Genomic DNA, 19565 nt, shown 5'->3' with positions numbered 1-19565 from the left:
ATATTCTGCTATTTTACTACATTCAAGATTTCCAGTTAAAATGTTGTGGTCACTTCCTCTGAGAAATCTTTCTTTACCTCTCCAGAATAGGTTGGGTATCCCTCCCATGTGCCTGCCCATCACCTTGGCTTTCTCTCTGATAACATTTGTGACATTATATTATAGTTGTCATTTAAATTTTGATTCCCTATAACCCTTAAGCTCTATCAAATGAAGGAGTCAGGGGCGCCTGGGTGGCTCAGCCGTTAAGCGTCCGCCTTCGGCTCAGGTCATGATCCCGGGGTCCTGGGATTGAGCCCCACATCGGGCTTCCTGCTCCACCTGAAGCCTGCTTCTCCCTCTCGCACTCCCCCTACTTATGTTACCTCTCTCGCTGTGTCTCTCTCTGTCAAATAAATAAAATCTTTAAAAAAAAAAATGAAAGAGCCAAATAAGAGAGGGTACAAATAAATGTAAGAATTAAATAGTTACAAAGTTTATAAAATTTATAATTACAATTTAAAATTGATAATTACAAAAATTCACATAGTTTTAAGAGTTCTAAGTAAGTAGGACAGAATATAATACTCGTTAGCAGAGTTCTCTGTCTTTGCCTTTATGTGCCTATTTACATGTGGGGGTATTGGAGGTGTGTGGCAGACACCATCTAGGGGACCCCCCACGTTTCCTGCCTCCTGAGGTTCACATCTTTCTGTAATTCTCTCCTCTTGCGTGTGGCCTTTGACCTTCTTCAAACCAATGAATATGGCAGAGGTAAGGAGGTGTCACTCTTGAGATTATATTACCTTATTTAAGACAGTCTGGCAAGCGGACTTCTCTAGAGGCTCTCTTTGCTGGCTCAGAGGGAAGCCACGGGAAAGCCTGTGTGGCAAGGAGCTGCAGGTGGCCTCTAGGAAATGGGGGTGTCTGCTAGGAACTGAGGGCAACATCCAGCTGACACTCAACAAGAAGCCAAGATCTTCAGTCCTACAAGTGAAAGGAGAATGAGTTCTGCCAACAACCTGAATACACTTGGAAGAAGATTCTTCCCTATTTAAGCCTCCAGATAAGAATACAGCCCAGGTGACACTTTGCTTGTGGCTTTGTAAGATCTTAAGCAGAAGACCCAACTAGGTCATGCTTAGACTCCAGACTCACAGAAATTGTGAGATAATAAATGTGTGCTGTTTTCAGCCATGAAATTTGTGGTAATTCATCACACAGCAAGAGATAACTAGTATAAAGTGTTAGTTCATACAGATGCTGCATAAATAACTAGCCCTCCATTGGAAGGAAGGGAGGAAGGAAGGAAAGAAAGAAGGAAGGAAGGAAAGAATATAGCTTCAGTTAAAGTTTCTAGATTTTTTAGAGGATTTATTTGGTCACTTTAAAATCAGTTTAAAAAACACCCAAAGATGTTACCTTAAAAGATTTTAAGAAAATAGCAAACATCAAATATCTATCTGACCTGGGAGGTTTAGGCAAATTTTTATGGGTGAACTCTGTGAACGTATAGGACTGAAGAGGATCTTAAGAAGACCGGTGATTTATGTGTGTCTTCAGGCAAGGTTGTCCCTAAACCTTCCCAAACATACAGTGACAATGATGATGATGACATGAATATTATGAGGTTCCATTTATTGAGTTCCTCATATGCATCACACAGAATAGGAAGCAACTGACTTTTACAGAGCACTTAAAATTGTTCATGTATTGTACTGTGAACTTTATATAAATAATCCTATATTAAATATAGGACTTCTCTTTCACAGTAAGCCACGAGTATTATTTTCCCGCATTTTATTGCCACACGTGGGCTCACATACTTGGCATGCATGCAAAAAGAGACACATGGAAAGATAGCGCTTTATTCCAAGTCAACCAGCAATTAAGTTGTGAAACTGTGATTCACATACATAATTAACCATTCTCACTACCTGGAAATTTCCCCAAACAATCTGATTTCCAACTTTCATGCTATATTTTAATCTTAAGGTTGCTACAGATGTGAAAAAGACAATTCACGGAAGAGAACGGCAAATGGCTCATAAGTATACAGTCCAATGGTCACCCTCACTAGCAGTCAGAGAAACATATATATATATTTATCAGGTTGGTAAAAATTAAAACTTTCAATAATATCAAGTGTTGGGGAGTCTGATTAGATCAATTTGCAGTATTTGGAGAGATTCACCATGTGTAGATCTAAGACCTAACCTAGGGCCAGCGACCTAGTTTGTAGAAGCTAGGAGCTGGTGTCAACCTAGATCTATCATTGGAGGAATGGATAATTAAAATGTGTTGGGTGCCTCCTATGAAATAACACACAGTGGTTAGAAGCAATGGATTAGTACATATAGCATCATCTTAAAAATACAGCATTGAATGAATAAAAAGTACAGGAGAGAATGAGATCTACTGTGCAGCACCACTTATGTATATTAAGGCAGGCATACATACAACCAGTTTATATATTTTTAAAAGACATTTACAATAACCTATATTGAGCTCATTAAAAGTGGCTGCCTGTAGGAGAGGGAAAGATAGATGGTGGGTGGTGGGGGAGGGATAGGGAACAGACTGGAAGAAAAAAAACATATGAAGGAAAATAAAGGTGGGGTCTTGACCAGACTAATAATTGTTAATTATGAACTAATTAAAACATCTCTCAGCATTTGAGGTCCCCCAAAAGACAACTAGAAATGCTGTGGAATGAAGCTTTATTATTATTGGCTAAAGACCTTATGTTGATCTGGGATATTTGAATTTAAAAATGGGTACCCAACTTTTTACTGGAAAGAAGAGTCACATCAGGATAATGCACTCTCAAATGCTGAGGGAAATAGAGATTTTTTTTTTTTCTAAAAATAAAGTGGGCAATTTCTTAGATTTGTACTTGGAGAAAACACAATGACAAATATTTTGGCAAGGTGTTAGAACTTGTGCATTAGTCTTGTCTTAATGGAAGAGAATCTGATGAAATCATTACATTTAAGCAGAGCAATCTTATAGTAGATGACGCTCTATCTATGTATAAACAGCCAAAAGAGACTTTCAGCCTAGGTTTCATGGTGCATCCCACTTATACACTCTCTAACCAAGGACTATGGGATCATACTCAGGTCTATGTGAATATCCAGCTCAACAAGGCAGGGCACACCAATGGAATTTTTTTTAATCCCAGTCAATCTGAGTTCACAAGGAAGAAATTACAAGGAATAGTTGACATATGTCTTTTCCAAACCATTACACATATTTGACATAGTTTAGACATGTGATTCAGAATACATTTTCAATCTAGTATTTTAGAACTCACTTAGGAAGTCACAAATTATAAATGAATGAATGAATAAACAAATAAACCAATGAAAGCAAGGCAAATGAAAATAGAAAATACGAGGTACATGTCTTTGCTATAAATACAATTATCACCATTGGCTATGAATTTGAGGGAGTATGTCCCACAATAAATGCTATCATTTGGCTGAAAATGATTGCCTATTTTGAAAAGTAGCAGATAGATGGAGGATAAAGAAAAGGTGAGTAAGAAATTTAATGACACAGAGAACATTAGCATGGACGCTATGCAAGGATGACATATAAATTCGCGAAGTGTCCCATATTAAAAAAAAAAAAAGAAATTACTCCATTTATCTATACCTTTGGGGAATGATGAGATGTTTTATGTAAGTGATTGATCACTTAACCTGATGACTACTTTTTTTTTAGTTCACCCACCTCTTTTTCTTAATGTAAACACTTTCTGTGGAATTTTCTAGTTTGTACAGTGGATAGAAATTAATGATATACCTTTAGGCATAAGATCTCCAGGTATCCATCAACTCTGATGTAACACAGTAATGTCTGTAAGGACCTTCGGGGTGTAAAGCCTTAGCATCATATATATAGCCCTGAACTCCACGTTTACAAACCTAGTCTGCCTTTTATTGGTATCTTCCTTCTCAGTCTTCTGTCGTTTCCTTCTGCCATGATTGTTCTAGCTGTTCTACCCTTTCCTGGCTATCCCCATGCCTACCACATTCACATCCTCTCCCATCGGAAAAGAATCCACGGACTTTGTGACAACCATGTAGAGTAGCTATTCTCTTCTTACTTCCTGGTGTGTGTATCCAACTCGAATACCCAAGGCAAATTCTAAAAGCGTAGTGGTACCCAGACTAGAAAATCCTTTCTGACTGAAATTATTTTAAATCAAACTGTCACGGTTTTTATTAGGATTTTACTGTCTACTAATAGGTAAATGTGTCCCATTTGGAGTTTATAGTTCATTTCATTCTACAAGGTGATCCACCAAAACACCAGATATAATTTTATCCATACCTATTTTATTGTGCTCCTCCTGCATTTTACTAGGGAGTTCGAGATAAGTTTTTTTTTCCTCTTTGCTCTCTTCTGCTAACTCCAAAATTTCCCAGAGGCTAATAAAATCTGAAACTTAATAAGTTCCTAGTTACAGCAACAGCAAAATTTTAGCATAGCTTAAGAGATATGAATAAAACTTCCCAGGCTTTTTTCTCATTAGAATGCTACTCTCCAGATACACAGAATAAGCCTCATGAATGAAGCTATGCTTAACAGTAGAACTGTAACAAAATTTCAGCGAGCAGCTTTTCATTGGAGGCCCTCTAAAGTTGAGCCTTTCACATGGCCCACAGTGTATAAACTATGACCTACAAACATAAGCCTTTCAAACACTAAATACAATGCCCTGTTCCTAGTAGGTACTTTATAAATAGTAGAGCACCATTTCCCTCTCTTTACTCCTTAAAATAACCTTGACCAGTAAACATTTCAACCCCATTTTTCTGAATGGAAATTAAAAATAACAATAACCACTTGGCCCTACTTGGTCAGAATGAAAAAAGGTACGTCTGCCTACCCAGGCTGATTACAGAAGCTTAGCAGTAAAACTATTTCTGAACTGGTCTGCGTTCTTCCAACTTGGAGGCCTCCTTAAGTATCAGCCACCATCCTGCTTCGCAGGACTGTAATTGCTCGAGTTGAGGAAGGGTTGGGTGGTCTGGGCTGTGCACCATGTCATGCACTGCCAAGTCAATCAAACGGCCATCAGGACAGTGTGAGGACAACTGAATGCCTATGTGAGTAATTCTGAGCCTGTAAGCACGGAGTGTACGCACGAGAACAACCCTTAAACGGCCTAAAAAGCATAAACTGCAATATGCTGGACTCCCACAGTCACACTCCAATTCAGTAATGTTTTCAATCAGTATTAATGAAAGGTCCTTTTTTCAGGGGCTCACATGTTATTTTCCTGAAAGGAACAAAACATGCTAGAAGACTATCTTCTAATTCCTATCTTTGTTTCTTTAATATTATTAAATAATAATGTACAGTAAACTCTGATGTCATACTGAGCAATACTTCTGTAAATCTAACATTTTTATTACACTCTCAAGTCAAAAATATGGTTATATCACAAATTTACATGTAATGCATAGTCCCCAAAGAAAGAACTCCATTCCCTAAAAAAGTGACAAAGCATTTGGGCATATTTCTGAGCAAGAACATTCAAATCAAAATTATCAACAAGTGGAAAGTGACCGTTTTCAATGAAGAAAACTATACAAAATAATTGAATCAGTTTACCATTTGTAGCAAAAATAAAATAATCCATACCTGATGCATTCTGTGATACTTTAGAAACTCTCTAATCATGGCATTTGCAAAAAGAAACATATGTGTATCTAATATTTTTCTTCTGATATACATATAAAGTACAAGAACAATCATGGCAATCAAAAGTTTTATGTAATTTTTAAATTTGATTTAAGAATGTCCAGTGGAAAGCCACTTTTAAAGCATAATATCACAACAATTAAAACATCTACAGTTCATTAAATTTAAAAATATTCTTTTACTTTCCACCTGAAAGGTCAATAATTAATCCATGTTATTATAATTTATTTTGTAATCTACCTCAATTTAATACTTGCAGGATTAACTTATCTGCAACTTTTCTTTAATATTCTGGGATTCAAAGTTCTTTCTAAAAAGTTTCTGAAAATATTGGTATCTTTCTTCCCCTTGTATAAGAGGAGTTACTTTTTTTGGAAGGGGGGCAGTTGCTTTAAAAAAAAACACATGAAATGTGAGTGGGCATTCAGTTACACACTATTTTAGTTTTAAAATGGGAGGGGATGGTGGTGGGAAATACTCACAAAAAGATACCTGTCATGCAGACTCTTCAATTTGTTCATTTTATGTTTTCTTTCTTTTTTTCCTCCTTAATGAATGAGAGGAAAATAAATCTTTGACATTCCAAGGAAGTGATTCTGAAGTGTAACCTCCATCAGATCATCTAGAAGATCAACTGTCCAACAACATTATATTAAAGGCAGTAAATAAGGTTGTTCCAAAGACCAGACGAAAGCTGGAGCTTCTGTCAATGGCCATGACTGAAGATCATCATGGTTTGGACGCTGCAGCAGAAACCTCAAGCCTTATGCCCTGAGCAACAATGAAGATATTGTACAATCAACTAGGATTACAGTGAAGAAAAACAAAGTGCTTTCAGATCATAAAAGAAATGATTATCACGAGGAAAGAGAAGGGACTGTTGGATTTAAAAGGCAACCAGAGAAAAATAAAAACAAAAGTAAATATAAAACATCAGCACCCTACCCCCGAGGATGTTAAAATCACAAAGAATTTCCAAAGGAAATATAATAAGCTCACAGATGAAAAAGCATTTACACAATCCATTTTAGGATGTACACTTTGCTAAATGATCTGCAAAATAAGAAAAAGAAACTGATTCATTGTAGAGGTGCATTATCTGAAGAGTACACAGTGTCCAGAAATTCTGTTGCTTCTTTCATAAGAATCAGTGTGAGGTTTGCATTAGTAAAGATAGTGAAGTCATTTTATAAGAAGGAGGAGGAGGAGGGGAAGGAGGAGGGGGAGAAGGAGGAGGAGGGGGGAAAAGAAAGCTAGAGAACTAGTATCAAGCCAAGAAGCAAAAGGGAGTGTCAGCAATGTTTATTTCCACATATGGAGAGGACTTATTGCAATATAATAAAGTGCCTCCTTTTTCCTTCAACTAAGATGGAAAGTTAAAAATCTCCAGTATTCCTGAAAAGAGATGGTTTCTGCAAATGATGCACTTTTTAAATACCTTTCAGTAGCTACTGTTGAAATTTGGCTCATGAAAAAGTTGCCAGAGGGGAGGGCAAAATAGGTGAAGAGGAGCCGGAGGTACAGGCTTCCAGTTAGGGAATGAAAAAGTCATGGAGCTCCAAGTCACAGAGTAGGGAATATTGTCAATGGCATTGTAACAGCGCTGTATGGTGACAGATGGAGCTATACTTGCAGTGAGCATGGAATAGACTTGTCCAACCACTATGTCGGACACCTGAAGCTATTATAACATTGTGTGTCAACTGTTCTTCAGTATAAAAGAAAGGTAAAAAAAAAAAAGCTGCAGTTACATTTTTCATGAGGCAAATGACACTAGGCACACCAGTTCGTTGTGCAATGTCTTGCCACTGTTGTGTTTCAGGTACACTTGTGTCAAAATTTGTAACAGTGTTTCTTATCCTCTTACGTCCCAATACACCAGATGTCAATGTTATTCTCCTATCAGTAACAGGCATCACTGCAGTAATCATGAATCCTTTCAGAGAAGATGATGTTGAGTGTTAAAACGCTTCTCTAGTGGGAAGCTGAGAAGGGGCCGCAGCTTTAAATACCTTGTTCAGGAGCTTCTGATAGGACCCCCAGGGGGTGTAAATCTCGTCCCCTTTTGAGAATCACTAATCTTCTCAAAGGTTTATAAACTCCTTTCCCCCTTAAGAATAACTGATCTTTGAATGAAGATAAAGAATTTATAGATTTTTTTCTCCATGCCAAGTTAGCAAGCTTCCAAAACATGGTGTATATATGCTGGATTTACCAAGGTCATTCAGTAACCCACATTTGGTAGGGCTTGCACTTTGAGATATATATATATATATATATATATATATATATATATATATATATATTTTTTTTTTTTTTTTTTTTTTCCCCCTTGTAGCAATGAAAGATTTATACCTATCCATCACTTTATTGTGATCACCAGCAGAGGAAAGTTGTCTGGGGTTAAGGGTGTAGACAGGCCATGGGATAGAATGAAGTTTCACTTTGGCTTATCTGCTCAGCAATTCTTACCAAAGCTAATAAACCATAGATCAAAGTCATATGTTTACAGTAATATTAATGGCAACCTCAGTTTTAAGTAAATTATCTGGGCCTTTCACTCAGATGTGTGGATCTTAGGAAGATGAAGGAGGAGGTCAGACAAGCCTTGGCCGTGACAACATTCACTAGTATGACTAGCAACTGACACAATTAGCTTTAGTAGCCACGTAAGTCTTTAAGTGCTTAATGACTATTTTTCTATCCCAATGACTGAAAAACTATATAAAAAAGTAATCTCCTTATCCATAGGCATTGCATCCCACCAGTGGATTCTGTAGTAGGCTCTGTCTTCCTCTTCAGGATCAAAGCATTCCTTCCCCCAGCTGCCAGGATGTTGGCTGCTGGTGGCTCACAGCTAAGCCCTTTTTTAGGAATTATCCTTGGCCAAAGATTATACCCTTTACTGGAGTGGGGGGAGGGATAGCCTGCGTACAATGCAGGGCCAAGAGGAAGGTGGAGCAAGTGAGGAATGGGCCTTGCCACAAAACTCAGTAATCAAGCGAAATAGTATCTTCATGTGCTATTTTTAAAAATAAAAAATATGAAGAATCCACGATGATCAAATATGACAATTTTAAATAAAGACAGCATCGGTAAGAACTAATTTCTCTTTCGGCCTGAGGCTCCAATATGGGTCCACACAGCACTCCTACTGATCCCATCTTTATTTAATATGGTTCAATATTTTGTTCTTTGTGGATGTTGTATTAATTTAGATTTCTAGAAATAGTGCATTAAAATATTTATCTTGGTTACTGAGTTTTTTGGCACCCCTAAATTTTATCCTTGAGCAGAGCGTCTCCCTTACCTCACCCTAGTCCCAACCCTGGCAGGTGGTACCATTGCTTGGCTCATTTGCCCTATGGAGGGACAATGTTGAAGGGCCATCCCAGCAACAGAATCGCTGTGGGACTGGCTGAAGCCTTTCTTGTGACTGCATTGAAGTCCAATCCTGCTTCTCTCATTCCCTTCCCGGTGTTATTCTGAAGAACACCCTTACGGGCAAGTCTCTGTCTCTGTGTGTGTTTCCCCTAAAACGTCCCCATAGAAGAGAGGTGAAAATCAAAACTCAGAGAAGCTGTGGGACTTGCCCAGGTTCTCCGAGCTCCTGAGTGGTGGAGATGACAACCCAGATGTGTCTAACTTGAAGCCTGGGCTACTCTTTGTAACACCCATAGACTAAGACCAGAATTTAGGACTACAGTCAAATAAGCCAAAGGTCAAACCCAGATACCAACAATCCCCATGCATTTACCTGATAGTGAACTGGAAATCAGGCTGATTTCCAGGAAGTAAGCCTCTGCTTATGTCAGACCCTGCAGCATACAGAATAATGCCCGCCCCACCCCGCAACAAAGATATCTACCTCCTAATCCTTAGAACCTAGAAATATGTTAACTGATATGGGAAAATGGATTTTTCATCTGTCATTAAGTTAAGGATCTCGAGATGGGCAGATTATACTGCACTTCCAGGTGGCCCAATATAAGCACAAGGGCCTTTTAGGGAAAGAGTTGTGATGATGGAAGCAGAGGTCAGAGGGGAGTGACCATGAGCCAAAGAATGCGGGCATCCTCTAGAATCTGGAAAAGTCAAGGAACAGATTCTCCCCTAGAGCCTCCAAAAGAAACACAGTTCTCCTTGACCTTGATTTTAGCCCCATAAGAGCCATTTGGACTTCTGACCTCCAGCAGTATGAGAAAATACGTTCATGCTCTTTCAAGCCACTCTGTTTGTGGTAATTTGTTACAGCAGCAATACGAAAGGAAAACAGATCCCAAAGGTGGCATCTTTGCCCTCACGTCATGGCCCCTGCTCACCACACTCAGAGGTGGAATGAATCCCTAACAGAAATCAGACAGAACCAGCAGTGGAATTTAACAAATGACTTCTCAGTTGTGTTATATAGAAAAAAAATTTTTTTAAAGAACTTGGATATGTGGAAGGATTGATGATCTTGTTCTGGCTCCAGATGGTCATGTTCTCCTAATGACAGATGGAAGTCAGGACAGGCGGGCTCCTCTACATGGAAGAAAGAGAGAAATGATTAATATAAGAAGGCCAGCAAGATCCAAGATCTCTTTAAAGCAAGCTTCTTTCTTTTCAGATTCTTCATTAATTCTCTTTGAATTGTGAATATTATATTCCTAATATTTTACAATGGAACAAACTACTCTTGTTTTTCTTCTCTTTCTTTGCTGCACTTGAAGAGTTTAGAGTTTAAGCTTCTGCACTGAAACAACAACAGACATTTTTGTTGTTCTTGTTGATCAGATTTGGGGTCTGATGTGCCATCAATTTTATTATAAAAAAGCTGAATATTGGGGTGCCTGGGTGGCTCAGTTGGTTACACCTCTGCCTTCAGCTCAGGTCATGGTCCCAGGGTCCTGGGATGGAGCCCTGCATGGGGCTCCCTGCTCAGCGGGGAGCCTACTTCTCCTTCCCCCACTCCCTCTGCTTGTGTTCCCTCTTTCGCTGTGTCTCTGTCAAATAAATAAATAAAATCTTAAAAAAAAATTAAAAAGCTAAATATTAAAGAGGTTTTTGTTTGTTTTTTAAGACTCATTAGAAGAAAGGGACAAAATAGTTCAGCTAGAAGCCAAAACAGGAGAATTTGGGGCACCAAGAAAATATCTTGAACAGAAACAGAAAACAGTAGGGCTTCACTACAGGTAGGAAAGGGGTCCTGTCATGGCGACAGACAAGAAGAGAGAGGAAAGTACCAGTACCGTGTGTATGTAAATCAGGGGTGGGACGGGGAGGAAAAGGGGCAAGTGGAGGCGGTTATACCTAAGCACATGGGACCTGGAGCAGCCTCGCAATCGAAGTCTTGCGTCAAGCGTGTCCCCGCGAGATGTAGTACCACCAGCGACCTCACAGGAGCAGTCCTCGCCGGCGAGTGTTAGCTTTCAGCCAAGTGAGGTCTCCTGCCTCTGCAGCCTCCCTTGGCTTTACTAACTTGCCTTCTGCTTCAGCTGAAGATTTCGCTCCATCAGCTAGCATCTTGTTTGCGGCCACCCTGAAGAAATGATGCAGATCCATTTCCTTAAATTTTGCTTGGTTTCTGCCTAACTGGGTCTTACCTCACATTGCCTCAGGACATAATGTGAGCCCAAGAGAGGTGGGCTGGAGTCCTGGAGACTTAATGGGATAGCACAGCAAAAAATCCTTGGGAGCTAAATGGAACCAGGTTAATTTGTTACCCCCTCCCCCAGTATGTCTTTCACATGAGATGGGATAATGTTTAATGGCCTCCTTTTACACGATAATAGATTAACGTGTAAATATAAGGGCCATCCTGCACAGAAGGAATATGCAGGTCAAAGGTCTTGTTATAGATCAACATGGTCTTTGAAATAGCTTACTAATCAGTATGGAGGAGCACTGGTCATTATGGTTGTTTGTCCCCTGCTGTGGAAAAGCATCGGCCTGGACAGTTATGGAGTCACTGAGACTCTCAGCAAGGTAGGCCCCCTGAACTAGTTAGCACTGAAGTGGTGCAGAGCTTGGTAGGTCCTCGGCTGGGTTTTTTAGACATCTGGTAGAAAGCAACCAGATGAAAGAATTATGATTTTGAACAAATAATTTACCATGTTAAAAATTAGTTTATCAGTGAAACTTGAGGACTTCTCCCCATTATTTCACTGAAGTGTGTGCTTTTTTATGTAGATGGTCAGCTATGCTAGTGTCCGAATGACTTTTAAAAAAATATACTGTATTAAATACTATGGAGGGAGATGCACAAAAAGATCAGAGGGCTGCCTGCCCAGAGCTTTCTGAGCCAAAGAGGGAGACTTGGGTAGCCTGTTTCACTGGGCGGCCTCTCTCGTGGCCAGAATGGGAGAGAGATGGGACCAAGGGGCTGTATGTCCGTCCCTGCATGTGGCTAAATGTGGACCACGGGAGCAGGGAAATGTCCCTGAGAAATGGAGAAGAGCACGTCTGCTCTGTTTGACGTTCTCTTGCCTGGCGCAGAAGATGTCTTCAGTGAGCATTTGTTGAATGTCTTGAATTAGTAAACAGCTGGATGGAAGGATGAATACAGACATGCAGAAAACAGCAGAGGAAAAGGGGTAGAGTCCTGCCCACATTCCAATTCGTGGTTCCAGTTCCTTCCCGCCTCCTAGCTCCAGTGCTGACCTTCATAGCCCTCCATGAGGTCCTAAGAACCTCATGTGTAACTTGGGCCATTCTGTGTTGGTTTCTGTTACTTGCAAATTGTAATCACTAATGATAATGGGGAGTTTGGAGTCTCCTTTGAGACAAACATAAAAAAAAAATCTGTAAGACTTATTCTCCTTATATATGTGTATATTTATATGAGTGTATGTGTGTGCATGTGTATGTATATATAGTATCATGTACATATATAGAGCTCCAAATGAGCTGGATCAATTAATCAGTGTCCCTGAGCTCTCTTCCTTATATGTAAAATGAAGGGATTAGACTAAATGATCTGAATTTTTAAGAGGTAATGCTTTCTAGGAATTATGCCAATGATTTGTATAGAAGATATAATGTTGCCAGAAAACAGTGCCCAAGAGAGGCACTTGGGAAATTCTTACACTTTCCATGTTGTGTCGTTGCTGAAAACAGTTTGGTGGCTCTTTTGGAAGTGCATTCAGAGGTGGTCGCCCACTATTTGAACTCCCTCCACTGAGGCAGAGCTCCAGTTTGATGAAAGGGTGACTAAGGGTGTTGGCAACACCAGTTTGGGCAGAAAGCAAAATCTGGCTGTACAATAGCAGTTTGCCCATGACCTGGCCCTGGAGGCAGACCCCAGGGCGAGCCGTGTCATAGGGATGGAGTATCCGTGACAATGACAAACCAAATTGGAATGTCTGGAGGCGGGAAGGGGGATAACCTGCAGGCGTCACTCACACGTGGCTGCCCTCTTTCCGGCTGGGACCTCGGGATCCCTCTCACGTTGAGCACAATGCTGGGCCCGTACTGTGTGTTCAATAAGTGCCGGGTGATTGATGGAGCCAGATTCATAGCGACAGCCAGGTAGCTTTACATAGATTTTCTTATTTCACACTGTCAACAGGCTCCTTTTTAGGCCCATTTCAAATGTTAGGAAAGAGACGTCAGGGACTTAAGCAACTTGTCCCAAATCCCACCACTAGCAAGCGGCAGAGGACTGAAGCCAGGCTGTCTGACTCCAGAGCCCGCTATGGTCTCCTGCCTCCCCCTTCTCAGCCATAATTGGAGGCAAGCGAGGATGGCACAAGGCATTTTACCCTCTACCTGATTTAACTAGCAATCATGAAGACTCTCCATTAAATAATATTGATCTGAGCCATAATGTTCTCCTGAATAGCATCGTCTGCCTAGAAAATAAAGTTAGGGGATCATAAATGGTTCCAAACATTGCCCATCAATATTTTCACAATGTGAAAATAACATGCATTTCTAGCTGTTATTTTTACTTTTTATTTTCTGAATGTCTGAAAGGGCAGCGTATCTTCTAGAATACTCTTCTCTACGTGTCTCTGCTGCCCATGTGGGCTTACACTGGCATTGCATTATCGTCCCCTCCTTCTCTTATGTGCCTTCAGTTAGGGCAATTCTGCCACCCACTGAAGTTCAGTTCTAAAAAGCAAATAGCTTTGGCAAAACAGCAGAGGGGTTAGTTATTTTTTTTCAAGTTAGTGTGGAGAAAAGGGAATAGAACAGGTTCTTCCCAGCTGCCTGATTTCTAGTCAGCAAGCTGCATGAATCCCTGGTTGAACACATTTCAGCCATCCTGTGCCTAAGGAGAAAACCACCACTCTTGCCTGCGTCGCTATGGTAACTGATGCTCAGCAGGCAGTTGCAGTTTCATTTAACATAACTGGCTTTTAGAACTTGAGGGGAAAGTATGCTTTCATGTAAGAGAAAGGGAAAGGCGAGTGGTTTAATTAACGTGTCTCGATTTAACATAGGGATACAGGTCACTTCCACTGTTTGACCATAGCGTGTGTAGCTCTGTTTTATATCTGTGCCAGATCTAAGGCATCAAAGGATGGAATATTGCTCTCATCATGTGTGAAGTGTACAGAGTGGGCAGAGAAGCAGAGACGGGTTGTGTTGGACCCTTTGCGAAAGGTTTTTCACTTTATAAAACCATCTCGGCTTGAGAGTGTATAGAAGAATTGCTTCCTCTTCTCGCATCCACAAAGGAGGCCTGAGAGATGGGTTGCTAGGCAACCTCACACCGAAGACTGGGGCTCTTTGAAATTAACATAGCTGACCTCCCCGTCAGCTCTGCAGCTCTGCTATTCAAAACCATTTTGTGAGGCCGTAGGACGCAATAACATAGCTATAAAATGTAAATACAAAAATAAAGACTAAGGGAAATACATCTAACTTTTTCCAGCAAAGACCAGGATTCTCTCAATGAAAAAGGCAACAGTATGAAAGGGCAGGTTGAGGGGAAAATGGTGTTAGTGGCTATAAATCTAGAAACTTGTATTTTGAATAATCTAGGAAGCAAAATCTCCTATGTTTTTAGAGATGTTTATAACTGCCACATAAACTATCATAGCAAAGGGTCTGAAAATACGTGAGGGCAAACAGAAATCAGTTTATGATAATAAGATCTGCTACATATTTTTAACAAAACGCTCAACTCTCAGTCCTCAGAACGTGATGTTTTGCTTAAGCTCCAGAGTCTCCTATTCTCCTTCCTGCCACTACATCATTAATATGACACTGGTTAGTGTGGGAAGGGATGGCATTTATTTTCCAAGTAGATGAATATTTGGAGGGAGATTGCAAAGCTGGTTTATGAAGCAAAGCATACACTCTTGTCAGCAATAAATTATTTAGTTTGATTTTTAAAATACCTCATACCACTGCAAAATGCTTATGGCAACACTTTAAGATAGGTTGTTAAATTTATCAACATTAAAATCAATCAAAATTGGTGGTGCTGAGGAAGGTGGGGGACAGCAAACAAATCTTGAGGTCTTTAGTAGGTTTGTTTTTTGTCACGAGTGTTGGGTGAAGCAATTCTGAAACTATTTTAGATGGATTATAGGATTGAAGAAATGAACAAATATGTTGAGGTTGTTGGGACTCAAGGTCTCACTGTGGAATAAGGGAGGTACAAATGAAGACTGGGGGAAAGCAAGAAAGAACCCAAGATGATAAATCGGAATTGGAGAAATGGATGTAGTTTTGTGATTTCTAAAATATGTGTGTATTTATTTGTGCATTCATGTGTATGTGCACACATATATGTGTATACATGTGTACGTGTGCATATGCATGCATGTTTTTTATTTGCTCAAAGTGTTTACATTTCTTTTTAGAAGATTTATTTATTTGAGAAAGAGAGAGAGAGTGAGCAAGGGGAGGGGCAGAGGGAGAGGGAGAGAATCTCAAACAGACTCCCCGCTGAGTGCAGAACCTGACACAGGGCTCTATCTCATGACCGTGAGATCGTGACCTGAGCTGAAACCAGGAGTCAGACACTTAACCGACTGAGCCCCCAAGGCGCCCCTGCTCAGAGTGTTTAGAAACAATTCACCCTAGTAGCAGTGAGCACTTTAGCAGTAAGATCTTGATCTCTAACACCATCCCCTCACTAAAGGGAACCAGGGCTCCTTGGAGAAACTGCTGACTGCAGGGCTGGGGAAGGGCAATTAGAAGTTCAACCTAAGACATTTTGTTATACTAGAAAGTAGGGAAGTGCTCAAAAAGGAAAAAAAAAAAATGATGGGGGCATGTCCCAAGGCCAGAGGAGCCAGCTTAATGCAGGTCCCGCTGGCCAAATCTGAAACAATTCAAGCACCAAAATAAGGACATTAGTGACTTATGAGTCATTGGGGGGGAATAAAAAGAATTCATGAATCCATAAATAATAGATTAATTCATAAAAAGTAAAAAATAATAAGTAAGAAAGGGAGGGGCTCTTGCTTACAGTAAAATGCTGAGGGCTGACTGGTTGGTACATGTGGAGAATGCGCTGATGACAGACGGGACTGTCTTTTATAACCATCATGGTAAAGAAGAGATCAGGAAAGAATCATGCTAACCTAGGGAATATTTTTGAAGAAGAGTAGACTATTTGTATGATCTAAAAGTATCTCCTCACAGATTGGTTACTAGTTACAAGGGAAAACACTAACAACTCCAGAGTGGGAAAATTTGACTGGGTAATCAAAATTAATGTCATCAACCAGGACAGATGGACACTGTGTGCTTCCAGAGGATACCCTAAGGACAAGGCATTACTTATACAGGATTATGGCCAGGTGTGCTCAGTGTAAATCTAACCGTGAAGAGCTATCAGACTATCCCCAAATGAGGAACAACTCTACAATAAAGAAAAGGGCTGGATGACTGTATCCTTCAGACATGGCTGTGTTACAAAAGACAGAGAAAGGTTGTGGGAATTGCCCCAGCTTTAAACAAGACTAAAGAGGCATGACAAGCAATGCAGTCCCCGATCCCAGAGTGGAACCAGATTGGAGGAAAAGGATGCTATGGGATAGAGGACATTATGGCACCAACTGGAAGTAGAATGGGAGATTAAAATTCCTGTGTCGATGTTAAATTTACTCAAGCTCACGACTGTACTGTGATTGGAGAAGGATTTCCATTCTTGGGAAATACACAAGAAAGTACTTAGGAGAACAGGGGCATGTATAATATATGCAACTTACTCTCAAAATGCTCAGAAAAAATTCTATGTATGGGTATGAGTATCTAAGTGTGTATGCATCAACGTATACAGAAACATACGTAACCACACAGAGAAGGCACACAGGATGGAGCCTTGAGGTAAGACAGTGGCAATATTTTTATATCTGAGTGAACGGCAAGTGGGTAGTCTTTGTACTCTTCTTATTCATGCAACTTCTGTAAGTCTGAAAAGATTTCCAAATGAAAAGTTAAAGTCAACCAAAAAAGAAAAAAAAATTCTATTTTTGTGAAAATAAAAACAATTTGTACTGGAACTAAAATAATGAATATTTGACATTTTAAGAAATCTAGGAAAACAACAATAACAAAAGCGTACAAAAAGATCCGACACTATAACTTAAGAGTTATGTGTTTAGCACAGAGAAGTGCTAGCAGGATCCAGACACACCCTGTTTGTAACATTTCTTCCTCTTGCCTCTTTGTGGGGCATATGTTCAATCATTTTAACTTTGCTCTTGGGTGTTCTCAAAATCCTGGACTTTCCCAATTCCTCAATTCCCCTCCAAATGTCCTCTGCAATTTGTGACTTAAGTCAATGTGAAAAATCGGTCAGACGTTTTTCAAGAAATTATATGTCGGGAGAAGTTTTTATTCATTAACTAAAGCAATTTCAAGTATTTAACTTAAAGTGTTTGAAAAGAGCATTTACATAACTGCTTAGCATTTTAGCACATTTTTTTTCCTTCCAAGTTTTTAAACTTAGTTTTTCAAAGAAAGTTTAATCTCTAACTGGGGAGCAGAACCTCTTACCCTGGCTCATTAAAAGTGAGCATACTACTACTTCCCAGCTCTGTTTGTGATTTAAAAAAAAAATTTTTTTTTTAAACTTCTTACATCATTTACCCATTAAAAATAAAAGTAGCCTGCCTTTGGCGGAAACTGAAATAGTAATTACCTTCTTAAAATACCCTTATTTTTTTTTTTTTAAACAGAGTTTCTTTTACGTTGCCAAAACAATTTGTTTGAAGAAAGATAAAAATAACATGCACACTATTTGAAAACAGTTTGGTTTAAAGATTGCCATAGCTTCTAAGGTTATACCACTCGGAAGGAAGACATTTAGAATCTGCTCATTACTCAGCTTTCATTTATGGGATCATATTGCTTTTGTGGGCATGGTGCCAGATTCATTTATGTGCACTGTAAGGCAGATTGTAGAGTGAAGCATTTTTCTAGAAAACATCTGGTTCTTAAGAAGAGTATTAAAAGGTGGGTAGCACTTTTTTCCGCCCATAACTATGATTTATTATGTTACAGTAACCCCCCTCTAATCTGGCAGGCAGACTTCCAGCAACCACCACCAGGAACCTGGAAGTAAGTGAAAAATACTTCAGAGCCCAAGGAAAACAGAGGCCCCCAAATTCCATGCATATGAAGCAGTGGTACTGCATTTAGGTCAAAGTCCATTTTATTTATTACAAAATTATTGGAGCCAATTAGCATAAGGGCTCCCGAGGCCACCTTTATCTGTCAGACCTCTTTTCTGCAGTTTTTTGGTTCTGATATTCTCCTTACAAAAATCACACATCCCTGCAAACTCTAATTCTTCTAAACGCCCCCAGACCCTCACCCTTTTCCTACTCCAGTTTTCCCCTCTTCTCTTTCTTGTATCTTCAGTATCTGTTGGCTTTAAATATTCCAAGATGCTCAAGTAGCTCCGATCTTAGAAACCAGAGAAACGAAGCAAGACACTGGTCCCGTCACAGGACTCTGCAGCCAGCATGCCCCCCAAGCCCTTACGCTCAGCTCTGTATCTGAACATTTCCTAGGCTGTCTGCTGTCCGTAACGCCTCACCTTCCATTCACAGGGCTGTTACTAACCTACAAGGAATCTTTGTTCAGATTAGAAGAGGGGGCCCTCTTCCTCCAAGGGGGGGAGGTTCAGGACACAAAACTGAACAACCACACTGTGGCCCTGTGTGAGTTCAGTTATTTCCACTGGCTTCTTATTGAATTTGGTAGGATCATCACTAGAACTTTATTAGAATATGAGCTAAAACTGCAGAGAACTGGCTTTGCTCTCAATTTTTCTGCAGTTGCGAGACTGTGCTCTTTACCCATTTTGATGAGAGAAACTTCTAGCCTCTTTAGTAATCCCATGTTCTCCTATTATCATGGCTATTACCACCCCTGTTAATATTTCCCGCAGTCTTTTTTTATCTTCTACATCCTGAATCTTTTCCTCTGACAAGTGAAATAAACCAGATTACATTTTGCATAAACAATTAGTAGTAAAGCGTGGGTGTTAAGAGTTGAAAGAATGTTAGCTTTTGTTTAGTTTTTCCTACTCATCTTCGCTCAGCTAAAGAACTTTAAACAGTCAGCAAGAAGCAAGTTTGAGAACGTTGTTCTCTAAAAAAAAAAAACCACAAATTTTTTTAGTATATATGTTCATTGCAGCTAACTTGTAAAATAAATACATTTCTGATTATTTTGGCACTCAGATATAATGAGTTAAAATTTGGGTTAATTTCTTTAAAAAAAAAAAAGATTTATTTATTTGAGAGAGAGCATGAGTCGGGCAGGTGGGGGGGTGGAGGGAGAGTTCGGAGAAGCAGAGTCCCCGCTAAGCAGGGAGCCTGATGCGGGACTCGATCCCAGGACCCTGGGATGATGACCTGAGCCGAAGGCAGACGCTTAACTGACTGAGCCACCTAAGCGCCTCCCAAAAATTG

General features: G+C 39.8%; 1 protein-coding gene and 1 pseudogene across 5 annotated transcripts in view; one reads left to right on the top strand and one right to left on the bottom strand.

Annotated features, from left to right (window-relative positions):
* The first annotated feature begins 3519 nt into the window (after positions 1-3519).
* Positions 3520-3606, top strand: LOC116638157 (annotated as a pseudogene).
* Positions 3607-8030: 4424 nt separating this feature from the next.
* Positions 8031-19565, bottom strand: part of TTC21B (tetratricopeptide repeat domain 21B) — an 89948-nt gene continuing 78413 nt past the window's right edge. For 2 of the 5 annotated variants that reach the window (XR_004300116.1, XR_004300117.1), the window contains 2 exons: positions 10990-11218; positions 8031-10221 (listed from right to left, as the gene is read on the bottom strand). Coding sequence is in view for 1 of the 5 variants with exons in the window: in XM_032409070.1 (XP_032264961.1) it covers positions 19189-19242 (54 nt within the window). In the remaining 4 variants the exon portion in view is untranslated. Of the gene's footprint in view, positions 10222-10989; positions 11219-15762; positions 19243-19565 lie in introns of those variants that run through there. The other 3 variants (XR_004300118.1, XR_004300121.1, XM_032409070.1) reach the window with 3 other exon arrangements.

This window comes from Phoca vitulina, unplaced genomic scaffold (assembly GCF_004348235.1).
Source record: "Phoca vitulina isolate PV1807 unplaced genomic scaffold, GSC_HSeal_1.0 scaffold1, whole genome shotgun sequence".
Taxonomy (NCBI): domain Eukaryota; kingdom Metazoa; phylum Chordata; class Mammalia; order Carnivora; family Phocidae; genus Phoca; species Phoca vitulina.
Note: the sequence above shows the minus strand (reverse complement) of the source record. Positions and strands in the feature narration are given on the sequence as shown.